The sequence below is a fragment of the Astatotilapia calliptera genome, chromosome 9 (genome assembly GCF_900246225.1).
Source record: "Astatotilapia calliptera chromosome 9, fAstCal1.2, whole genome shotgun sequence".
Classification (NCBI taxonomy): domain Eukaryota; kingdom Metazoa; phylum Chordata; class Actinopteri; order Cichliformes; family Cichlidae; genus Astatotilapia; species Astatotilapia calliptera.
The window spans coordinates 16,337,240-16,349,360 of NC_039310.1; the positions used below are offsets into that span (position 1 = coordinate 16,337,240).

At 42.1% G+C, this 12,121-nt stretch overlaps 1 protein-coding gene across 1 annotated transcript; it reads right to left on the reverse strand.

Moving 5' to 3' along the window:
* Positions 1-7,289: 7,289 nt before the first annotated feature.
* Positions 7,290-9,892, reverse strand: xkr9 (XK, Kell blood group complex subunit-related family, member 9). The gene is made up of 4 exons (XM_026180662.1): positions 9,814-9,892; positions 8,826-9,283; positions 8,263-8,477; positions 7,290-8,181 (listed from the first exon to the last, which is right to left on the reverse strand). Exons 2-4 carry the CDS (start codon positions 9,140-9,142, stop codon positions 7,553-7,555), a joined length of 1,161 nt encoding a protein of 386 aa, XP_026036447.1. The 5' UTR covers positions 9,143-9,283; positions 9,814-9,892; the 3' UTR covers positions 7,290-7,552.
* Between the last annotated feature and the right edge of the window lie 2,229 nt (positions 9,893-12,121).

The window sequence follows — 12,121 nt, forward strand, 5'->3', positions numbered from 1 at the left end:
CTGTATATTTCCTCTAATGAATCCTAAAAGTCCATTCAGAGCTGCCCAGTGGACCATATTCCTAAAAGTTGAAATCTTTACCGTTGCAAATGTGATCCGCATCGACAGGCAGACCTCACCCCGTTGGTTGAGAAAGCAGCAAAGGGCCTTATAAGCTAAATATTTTACACAAGCCAAAAACCCTGAACAGAGCTTTGTAATAATGCTAAAAGTCTCTCTGTGTGTATGTGTCTGCCGGTGTGTGTTTCCTGGGAGGAAATCCCACATGTGCCTGCCTGAACTCAGAGCCCTATTTGGGTATGCATGGAGCCCGGCGTGGACGGGACCCTTGGGTGGCCTAAACTATACTTTTGCTCCATAAAATGATCAATAATAATTATGTCAAATGTAAAACTCCTATCACAGAAGACGTTGCCAATCTGGAAAAGCAGGGGGCTGTTTGTTTGAGCTCTCCAATGACTTATTAAGAATAAAGCACTTCATTCATTCTTGCTTGCTCTTATGTACGTTCCCTGACCTTTGAGCAAACCAGCAGACATTCTTTGTCCAAAAAAAAGAAAAGGAAAAAAACAGCTTTTAATTCATTTCCACTTCCCCCGGTCAACTTTCACCCAGAGTCACCTCTGACCGCACTCCTCTATCTGAAACCTTCATAAGCTTTCCACAGATTTCTCCAACAACTTAAACTTTCAAACATCTTTGGCAGAAATTACAGCCTGAGATCCCCTTGGCATAGGCAGAATGCAAAATAAACTGCCTCTAATTGTAATGCTATGACCATCTTCCTTCTGACTGTTATTTAGCTTGGCCGCTGCCTGGGGCTTTGTGGTTTCAACCAAATAGCTCAGTCAGTGTGAGAGGGAGAGCGCATTATTATTCTCGCTGCCCGCTACACTGCACATGCTAATAAGGGAAGACCACTGGGATGTTTTTTTTTTAAAGAGGGGGAGACGGTGATGTCATCAGTGTGCTTTATCTGAGTTGAGATCTGAAGGTGCTGGTGGTGGTTTGGGGGTAGCTTCCTCTGGTAGACTCTGGGGCCCAGGAGTGAACCCGTGGCTTTGCCAGGGACCCTTTTTAAGGAGATTACTAAGTCACCACACCTTTGTTGCATTACGGGCTAGACCAAAAGGCCTTGCACTGTGCACATCCCATTGAGATGCCATGTTGATAGCTTTTTGACACTCAAATGAAAACAGATAGCAGCAGTCACGTGAGCTGAGCATTTCTGCTTTCTATAAGTTTGAGGAAGTTGGAAGGTTGGTTTTTTTAGGCAAGGGGGCGACTCTCTAGTTATCGGATTCCTGATTAATTCTGTGAAATGATGCTGGTGGAACGTTTCATCATTAATTGTCAATAGCAGGACCATGAATTCAGACAAAACTAAAGACTACCTCATGTATATGTGCTAAACAAATTACTCTGAGAAAAAAGAGAAAGACACATTTTGAAAAGAAAAGAAGGATCACTTGGAAATTTCTGCTGATCCACAATAAAATTAGGTCCTTATGGCCTTGTGAAAGTCCCCTGTTGGACTGTATTTTCAGTAATGTTAGAGGTATGAACACCGAGCATTTCTAGATAAAAGGCAATAGTAAACCACAGTAGCCTGTTTGCTCAAAACTGTAAAAAGCTCTGACTTATTGTTTTGCCATAATGAAAAATTGTATGCCATGAAAATGTTTAAGTTGGTTTTAGTATTTTTTTTTAAACTATCATCGCATTTGCTGTTACAGAAAGAAGCTAGCTAGCGATGCTAAGTTTAAATCTGCCTGTTTGTGTAGATTTCTGTAGCTACAGCTTAAGCAAATGTTTTACCCCAGTTATTAATAAAAAAAAAATCCCATTAAATCCAATTAATAAAATCACTTTTGATAAACTAACACTGATACAGTGGTGCTTATTAACAAAAAGAGACTGTAGCTAATTTTATTAAGCTAACTAGCTTAGACGGTCTCAGCTGCCATTTTATTAGACTATTAGAATTCATTATATTTGGTTTTGTCAAGCATAAATTCACATGAAACTAGATCATATGTAAGTTAAAATCAGTATTGATTATTTATCAGTATAAAAATATATCTATTATATATGTATATGTGTAAAAAAAAAGAAAATAATTTGTGTAAAATCTGAAATGATTAAAAGAAAATTCTATCTTTTGTTCAAAATATTTAACAAAATATTTAAACTGCCATATCCAAAAGATTGGGCATATACTGCATATGGCCCATCTGGATTTCATAGGTTCTACAGTAAAATAATAAGCCTAAAAAGCAAACTGAAGGCAAGTTTGAGTCTGTTGTGTTGCTTTTTAGCCAAACTTGAGGTAAACTTTCCCCTTATTGGCCGTGGCAGAAGAGGAATGGGGTGGCAGGCTGAGACTCAGCCCGATCCCAGTAGGCGGGGGAGTTCCACAGTCTATTCCAGCCACACAGAACCTGATTTTATTGCCCTGATAAAACGTCCTCTGGGGTAATCATGACAGGCAGTTGCCCCCTTTTCATGCATACGCTGGAATGGCACCGCAAGAAACCAGAGAGAAAATCACACATCCCATTTCTCACACCGACCTGTCCCTGTTGCTCAGGCCCAAAAGGAGTTTTATGGTCATTTCCCTCCCATTCACTGCAGATGGGTTAAATATTACATCAAAGGGTCTTTAATGTTTCACCTCTCACATTTCTTCTCAGTATCGAGTTCAAAACTAGTGTAGGCTGCGTTTTTACAGTAGATTTAATGGATCAATGTCCATAATCACATTAGCACTGGCTTAACGTATAACAAATTTCACCATACCAGCATCAAAGACCTGACCTCTTGTTATAATCAGGCATAGCATCTTTTGCTCTACTCAACATTTTTGGCCTTTGTGATACTGGGCGAAAAAGAAAATTGTCAAGGGGGTGATAAGCTGTTGTGTACGCGGCTCAGAGAGAAAATGTATGAGAGAAAAACGTTTGTCCCCCCCATACTCATAAAGTCACAGATGCTTTGTACGCCCCCTTACAGTTTTCATGGCTCACCCTGATAATCATTTCCTTATCAGAAGACTCTTTTGCCATTTGTGTTTCTCATCGGGGTAAAGCTCTAATCCACAGGGAGTCCACGGATTTTACAAACTTTCACTGGTGGCCATACTGATTGATGCCATTTTGACAGAAGGAAGAAAAAAAGAAAACATGATATATGATGTTAAAAACTATACCACAGTGGCCATCGCTCAGCACTTCCTGTTTAAGTCCAACGGGCCATCAATGAATAATCCAGATTAGCAAAAGATTCAAATAGACAAACTGCAGACAAACTAGAATTGATGGCTTCCACTGAGCCGCTCGAGGAACAGGCCATGACGTAAAAGGAAAAACATGTCAGGTTCTGCCAGCCAGGTTAATCAAGACAAGCTTCCCTTGCACAAAGATGTGTGTGTATGTGTGTGTGTATGCTAGTGTGTTTGATTGCAGCCTTGTGCATATGTACGTGTGAACCCATTGCTCATTCATAATATGCAATCTTATTTTACGGCTGATTGTATTTGCCATACATAGGCTGTATGCATGAGGTCCTCTTACCCATATTTCTACCCTGCACAGCACAAATAAACAAGAACACTGGATAATCCATCATCTTGTGCGCTGTGGGAGTGTGCCCAACATAAACATGGCTTCTGTTTTCTATCTGTGTCTATGTCTGTGCGGGAGAAACCGCGTGTGCGGGCTGGGATGGGTAGCACCATTATGTTAGTGCACGCTGATTGTCCGTGGCTGTGAAACATAAACCTCCTGCACTAAATGAGGATTATACAAATGAGCTTCCTCTTCGCTCTTTGTTTCTGCGTCCCACTGGCTGGACAAGACGCAGAGCGGGGAGCACGCTTTGCTTCAGAGCTTTGAAGTCCTCTAACGATGACTCACATGTGGGTTTGTGAAGAGCCGAAATGGGGGTCAAGGTGACACGCCTGTAATTGTTTTAACATTTATTTTCTATTAGCTTAGCTCCAAGGAACTGGTTTTGATTTAGGCCAGTAAAAGAACTTATATCATACAATCGTGTGTTAGTCTACATAGAAGGGAGGGTTAAGTCTCAAGCAGGATCAATCTGCAAGCAGTAGGTGATCAGCTACAACCCCTTTCTCACCTGAGATGTTCTGTTTGCTCAAAACAGTCATGAACACCAATTTTCTTCTTAATAGAGATGAGGTCAACAGTTTAAGACGTGTTTTCCACATCAGTGCACTGATTTCCATTTTTCAATTAAAAATGTGGGGCTATATAATAACCAGAGCAAATATTAGGGCCATATAATAACAGACAATCCCTTTAAATCAACATTCATATTGCTCAATAAATATCTAAATAAGGAGAATGTCTCCCGAGAATTAAGATATGTCTATCTGAGGTTAATTCTCCACGCTAGATGACTCGTTGCTTCAGGCAAATTGATGCCTTATGTCAGAATTATAGCAACAACTGACCTCATATACAGTAATTTCTGCTTAATCCCAGATTGACTTTCCCTCATTGTGCCTCTTGACATACAAGACTGACAGCTACTCCGTAGCAAAAATCCTAGTAGTAACGATGGTAAGACCATTGTACCCACCATAATGCATACAATATCCTCATTCATTGTACGAGAGCTTTATTTACAGAACCCTCTGGGTAACGCAATGCCACGCTGTGATCACACACACCAGCCCACTGCATGTAATTATACTCAGCCTGCTCTCCAATCTGTCACTGCCCAACCTAATTTGTAAGTGTGCATGTACAGTGATTAAAGAAATTTCTGTGCCACTGCAAAGAAAAAAAAAGGGGGGGGTGGTGGTGGTGGAGGGGGGGGGGGGGTCTATCACTCCCTTCCTCCACATTTGAGGAATTCTCCCAGAATGAGGCGACGCTGCCATGTCAGAACGAGCCAGGCAGACGTGTACAGATCGCCAACACTGCTAATGCATCTGAGGCACTGGTGTAGCAGTCAAGCCATAATAATTAAAGACATACAGCATCTTAGGGCTTCATTAATCATAGTTTATATGGACTTTGAAGCCCTAATGAAAAACAGCCTGCCTTCCCGGGTTTATTGTGTCTGTACAAATTGTGGGGATGGTGTATGCCAGGAATCCCCCCCCCTCGTTTCTCCAACTCTGACCGGCTGTTCCAGGATGTAGCGATGGAAAACAAAAAGATAAGATTTGGTGAAAAGTTTAGCAGTGGTTATGGAAAGGTCAGCGGTCAAGACTGTTTACGTAGACATGGAGTGCCATTCAAATCAGACAAATCAGAGCCGGTGCTGAGGCGGTGACAGTGGGTGATTGCATGCCTTTGGGTTGGTACTGCTGCCGTGTTGTGCGAGTGTTCGATAGCACCGCAAGATCAGGCCTTTACTTGGCAAAATGGAGACCTGTGGTGCTCTGAAGATTCATCTTTGATCTGGGTCTAGTTTCTCAGATTCTCACCGAGCGCTCCAGCATTTTCTGGAGGCACATTTCAACGAGATCGGAGTTAGAGATTACTGGGTATTACGCTCTCAGTGCCAGAAGTGGAAATTACTGTGAGGCTGTCAACGCCAGCGTTCTCTCTGCTTGTTTTCTCCTGGAGACAGGGAGGTAATGCTTTACTCAACACATTTTATCCCAATGGCTTGCGACTGTTCCCTGGCAGTGCTATCAGTGGTGAGTCACCGCCATATGTAGTTCAACAAAGACCACAGAGAGATAGACTGCTTAGGACTCCAGCACAAGACACATGTGTCTTCTCCCAATAAAAATCCCTCTGGCAGATTTACATTGCATTAGTTCACTGAGCCCGAGGAAATATACAGTAGAGGGCAGAGAGGTGCGCATTCATCATCTTAAATGCAAAGGTTGATGTGATTTTGGTTGAGAGTCCTCCCTGCAGGTGCTAATACCCAAAGGAAAGTTGTTAAAAATCAGCATCACGGACAATCTACACATACATTTCTGTCTTTTTGAACTATATCTAATCACCTTTGTGTTCTCTAAATACGCACAAATCAAATGCACGCCGTGGAGTTGGAGTGTGTCCGATGAGGTTCCACAGTAAAATTCTGTGCACTACCTGGCAGTGATTCATTTCCTCTCCAACAAAAGTTGCTCACTTAAATTTGTCATTTTATGGAGTGCTTCTGACACGGCACAACCGACAGATGAAAGTTAAAGTGGCCTCTTGGAGTAAACAAGTCAGAAAGCTCAGAGTTTGGCTAAATTAAAGGAAGGCCAGGGGTGAGGGTGGGGGTGGAGGGGGACGTGCTGCGCTTATTTGAGAGCCAACAACCATCGTGCTCTCTGGACCCTGCGGTTTGTCAGCGTTCCTCCCAGGTGAGCTCACACTGGGCCACCCTCCCCTCCCCTCCTTTTCTGCCCAAGCCAGGAAGAAACAGCGTCCGCAGCTCTCTCCGGCTTGACTCATACAATATTTTGCTGGTAGTCAAAACAAAATTAGCAGTGGTTTGTTATTTCTGGTTAGCTCATCCATGACCCCCTGTCTTCACTACTTCTCAAGAGGGGAGGGGGGATGTTTAGTTGCCACCTTTCAGTTTCTGAGTATTAGGATGCTGAGGATCCTTCTGGCAGCTACATTTACAGTAATATTCAAGTTCAGTGACATTACTGAAGTGGTAGATGATCCACTCTTCAACTCTTGGTGAGCATCTCGACTGTCCAGCTTTCCTGTTTTGTGTGTGATCCTGTACTTGATCAGCTGAACTTTTTTTTTTTTTTTTTTACTTTTCGGCAAAAACAAGCGAAATAAGGCAATGATATATAGGTTAAAGGCTTAAATAGTATACTTAGGAATCCTAAAAAAATCAACTACAGTATAATTTTAAAGATTATGGAAAATGTTAAGGAGAAAACATTAGAGGGATTAAAAATGACTTGACCCCATCTTTAAGTAATCTTTCATGCTTTCTTACTAAAAGAACAACTTTGGTGGCTTTGTTACTGTTGCTCACGCCACCATTGAGCTCACAGCCTAGATAATGGCGCCATCCTGTGTTGAGCATATGCACTACAGGTCCACTTGCAAGATTTGGATATACAAATGTTACACTGCACAACGCTTTGGTTGGTGCTTCACCAAGCTGCTAAGGGTAGAAATGCTAATATGGGTGGGGTGATGCACTGACAAACAAGCCTTTAAGAAGCACAACAATGTATTTATGTTGCTCTCATCACTGGTATATTATACTACACACACTTGGGGGAAATCCTTTATTTTATTAATCTTGTCTTTCAGTTTCTTCTCAGATTTAAAAGTCATGTGAAAACATCAAGAGATAATTCTGCTTTCATTAATATTTGCAGATTACCTACTGTATTGCACATTGTAAGAATAAATAGGTAAAGAAAAAATAAAATAGACATTCAACCACATATATTATTGTCTAGCTAGCCACCAATAGTGCAAATGGTACCTTCAAAACCTCTAAAAGCTCCTTTATTTTATCTCCGTGTGAAATCGTTAGGCCGGTTGAATCTGTGCGTGTCTTTTTGAACCCTTTTACACTAATTTGAAAAAGAAATTCTTCATTAAGGTTTCAAGAAGTTCTTGATTCTTGCAAGTGACTTTGTTTCCTTTCCCGGGTCGTCCACCTCATCCTCTTCGCGCTGCACCCTTCTGGGATGCAGTTGGATGTAGTACAAAATGAGGCACACCAGTCCCAGCACTGAGCATCCACAGATTAAACCGCTGATTGTCAGCAGCAAAGTGCTTGTTTGCAGCTCCGGCTTCAACAAAGCCATCAACGACGGCGACATAATGTTAATAACGGTGCAGAAAATGTAGTAGGTGGTCATGGCTACTTTTGTGTCTTGTCCTTTCACATTAAAAAATGTGAATGTCAGGATGACTCCTGCAACTGCCCTGTAGAGAAACTCCAGGCTTCTGCTTGAGCAGAATTTGGTTTCAAGCAAGTGTGTCCATATTGTTGCCAGCAGCCAGAGGACAGTGAGCGCTACTGTGGTGTAGATACTCAGTATGAGAAGGAGGCTGTAGCTGAGAATGAGGCTGGTGATGGTACAAATTTTGTAGAGGAGGTAGATTGCTGTGGGGAGGCCAGAGGGCATTTCTCTGATATAGGGGAGAGATCTCCGCAGGCAGCGGCGATAGTCCACCAGTGACCATGCAATGTTACAGAAGGAGAAGGCCACAGATAGACCTGAAAGACAAGAACAGGCAGTGTAAGTAGTGATTCTTCAAGTTCGCACACATGTGTAGAGTATCTTTTGTCTCTACTTACACTGCATGACTGAGACCTCGTTGTGGCCCAGTAATATGTAAAGCTGTAAAAGGAGCTGGGGGGCACTCTCCAGGAAAGTCTCAAAGAGCTTGAGCATGCTCAGATCGGTGGCCACGCAAAACAGCTTCTTGTGAACTTCCCTCAGCTTATCCACCCCATCGCCATTTGATTTCGTCCAAACCACTTGGAAACCCTCTTTCAGCAGGTGGTAATACCTAGAGACAAGGCAAACACAATGAAAACAAACAAGCTGCCACCCTGCAGTGCACGTGTTATTGCATAGCGTGCTATTGCTGCATAGACAGTGATTCATTTGTAAGGCTTTTATCTTAATGCCATACAACAAGTTGAACACAGCTTGAATGTGGGCATTCCAGTTTATTAAATACCACTTTGTCAATGTGCGTGATTATCATAAAGCACGTTTTGACTCACAACATGCAGGCACTCCTTTTTGTAGGTACAGCAAGCAACCTCAAGTTAATTTGCAGGTGTTAAACTCAAAGGTCATATCCTACTTCGGCTACTGTGGTCTCATGAAAGCTGTAATTTTAATGGCATACCTGGTAAAGATGCCAAATCCAAATGCATGCAGGACAACAAGCCCAGGTTTTGACATGTCTGATATTTCTTTTTTTCCTTCAGGGTTTAAGAGAGGGTCATTCAAGTCATCCCAGTACCAGGCATAGCTGAAGATCTGAGTAACCAGTAGCCCGATCAGAATAAACATCACGGTGAACCCAGTCCAGACGTATTGTTCCTCTTGAAAATATTTCACAGCCAGTACAATGTCTGTCCAAATGTCCCCGACATACAGGAAGACTCCAGCGATGGTTAATAGCCATCGCACTTTGGTGTACCGAATGTCTGGCTGAAGCATCGTGTTGTCACTTGAAACTTGAAGTATCCGTCTGTGTTGCAGACAGATGTGCTTTTGCCTGAAGTTCAGTTTTGCTTTGAAGGGTCTGGAGAAATGCTGCTGTGGACCCTTTCCAGTGTTTCAGGGGCCATTCTGGTCAATCTGCAAAGAAGGCACACAAAGAAAGACATATATATAATATACGTGTGTGTGTGTGTAACATTTTGTCTTGTACAAACTGCTGCTTGTTTTTGTCATTGATATGAAATGCAGCGTGACTTTAGTCAGGTGCTGCGTGATACTGACCTTTGATCCATGTCATGAACACATAAAAAAGTCCTGATAAGCACTTAATTTATGTAATAGAACAATTATTGATTATTTCTATCAGGGCAAATCAGAGCATTAGAACTCTTACATAAGAGACTGGATTGTTCTTACATTTCACACAACAAATAAGCCAAATCTATGTTGTTCAATTAGGAATTTTCAAAAGCTGGCAAAAGAAACATTTTGAATAAAACAGCACTGCAATTAAAAAAAAAAAAAGTTTATGTTCAGGTAGCTGATTTATAAAATTTTCAGATGTCATTTACAGATCTGTTTGATAATATTCAGTCTACACAGTTATCATTGCGTGTTATCACACTGAAATCAGGCTACAACAAACACACACAAGCATTTTAACTTACCAGTGCACTCTGAGAGGAGAGAGGTGTTCATTCAGGGAAGGAAACTGTAAATGCCGCTGTCCTTTCTCTTTTAAAGGGCTCCACCTCACATAACTATACAGTCAGGTCGGAAATGTGTATACGTGTATAGGAACAGGGTCACAGTTCACACTTCCCTGTAACAGTTTCATATCTGATATCACCAGCAAGTGACGAAATGCCCGGGTTTCCACATATTTTAAAACTTGATAACAGAAAACTCGTGCACGACGATCTGTGTACATACCTTTTAATTGCTCTGAGCACATAGGCGTAGACAGGTGAAGTTATGTAACACCTCAGCGGATTTCCTGTAATCTGAATGATTACTGCAAGCATGTGATTACCTTTGCCTGAGCTCAATAAGCAGCTTGCCCTTCCCTTTTTCCAAAAGTGAAACATAGAAATGGCAAAAATAGAAATTAGTTTTAAAAAATAAATAATATATTGATAGATAAACATTGATATTGGCATAACAATGACTACTGTAGCTTCCTTTTATGACAACAGGCACAGGATCCTCACTGTAAGTTTTTGGATCTTGTCAAATATTCAAATAGGCTAAATCATATATTCATATGTTTTTCATTTGTTCATAAGGGAGCCAAGATTTGAGTTCCTCCCTTGCTATATACATAAAAATCACATGAGGGCAACAAACACTGTGGCCTGAGGCCGGGTGTGGCTTTGCCCTGTATATTTTCTGAGTCAAATAAGCAGCTGATATCATTAAAACCTCTGGCATATTGATCAGAGGAAGGTGTTAATCAGTTTCACCTGCTTTAGTGTTAATGAAATTAACAACAGGTGCACTAGAGGAGCAACAATGAGACAGTGTCCTAAACAGACCACTGACATTTTTCCCTCTTTGTTTTTTCTGACTGTTTGTTCACTAGTTTTGCATTTGGCTAGGGTCGGTGTGACTACTGATATCATCAGCCGATACCTGGACCCTACAGAGGTTGCACAGGCAATCCGCCTTCTCCAGGATGGCACATCAATATGTGCCATTGCCAGAATATTTGCTGAGTCTAAGTCTAAGAGCATGGAGGAGATTCCAGGGGACTTATTCTATTCAGTTATTCTAGAAGCTGAATAGGGCCTTAACCCATCAGCAGGACCGTAACTGTTTCTTTGTGTAAGGAGAAACAGGATGAGAACTGCCAGAGCTACAAAATGACCTCCAGCAGGCCAGTGAAGTGAATGTCTTTGTCAGGACAAACTTCATGAGCGTGGCCTGAGGGCCTGATGTCCTCTTGTGGGCTCTGTGTTCACTGCCTGGTACAGTGAAGCCTGATTGGCATTTGCCATAGAATACCAGAGTTGACCATCTCTGGTGCCCTGTGCTTTTCACAGACAAGAGCAGAATCAAACTGGGCATGGAGAATGTTATGCTGTAACATTGTTCATCATGTCTGGTTTGGTTCCTCCTGGCATGCCACAATTCCCAACCTCGTGAACAGAGTTAGTTCCTGGAGGATGGAACTGATACCATTGATTGACCCCCACACTCACCTGATCTAAATCCAACAGAACACCTGTGAGACATCATGTTTCAGTCCATCTGACGCTACCAGGTTGCACCTCAGGTTGTACAGATCTGAGAAGAGATCCACCCTGGACACCATCATCATCTCATTAGGGGCATGCCCCGACTTTGTCAAGCATGCATACAAGCACTTGGGGGCCAAAATGGACTCATTTGCCACAACATTTTTTGGGGTGTTTCTGAATTCAGCCCTCTGTCGGATGATTATTTCTATTTCTATCAAATGGTGTGGCATCCTTTCATTCCAAGCACATGAACCATCCTGTATCACTGTGGGTATCCAGCATTATTTTTCCCCCACTGATAGTGATGGGTCGGTTGCGAACGAAATGGCTCTTAGAGCCGCCTCTTTGACGTGAACGACTTGAGCCGCTCCTTATCGCGAGCCGTGTTTTTTTTTTCCTTTCGCTCACCCTCTCTCTTGCACTTTTTTTTCGCTTCACTCCGCATGCAGCCTTGTGCTTTGCGCTGGGCAGAGGGGGGAGGGGCGGTGGCAGTAGCACAGGAACAGAGCAGGAGGGAGAGAGAGAGAGAGAGAGCCAGGGACAACAATGTCACAATAGAAAGGTATAGTAATCATCCACAACTAGTTTCAGTTGCAGATGATAAAGGATTCAGAAAGTTTGTTCATGCAGGCCCATATGACAGAGAATATGCATCTTCTTTTTGTTTTCATATTTTCATTTATATTTAATTGTGTTGTGGTTTGCAGTGTTTTGTGTTGTGTCACTTTAAATTTGT

Excerpts from the sequence above, each read along its gene's own strand:
- xkr9 (XM_026180662.1), bottom strand. The coding sequence starts at position 9,142 with ATGCTTCAGCCAGACATTCGGTACACCAAAGTGCGATGGCTATTAACC. Across the intron at positions 8,478-8,825 it reads GGATTTGGCATCTTTACCAG|GTATTACCACCTGCTGAAAG; the intron begins GTATGCCATTAA and ends CCTTGTCTCTAG. Across the intron at positions 8,182-8,262 it reads CGAGGTCTCAGTCATGCAGT|GTCTATCTGTGGCCTTCTCC; the intron begins GTAAGTAGAGAC and ends CTTGTCTTTCAG.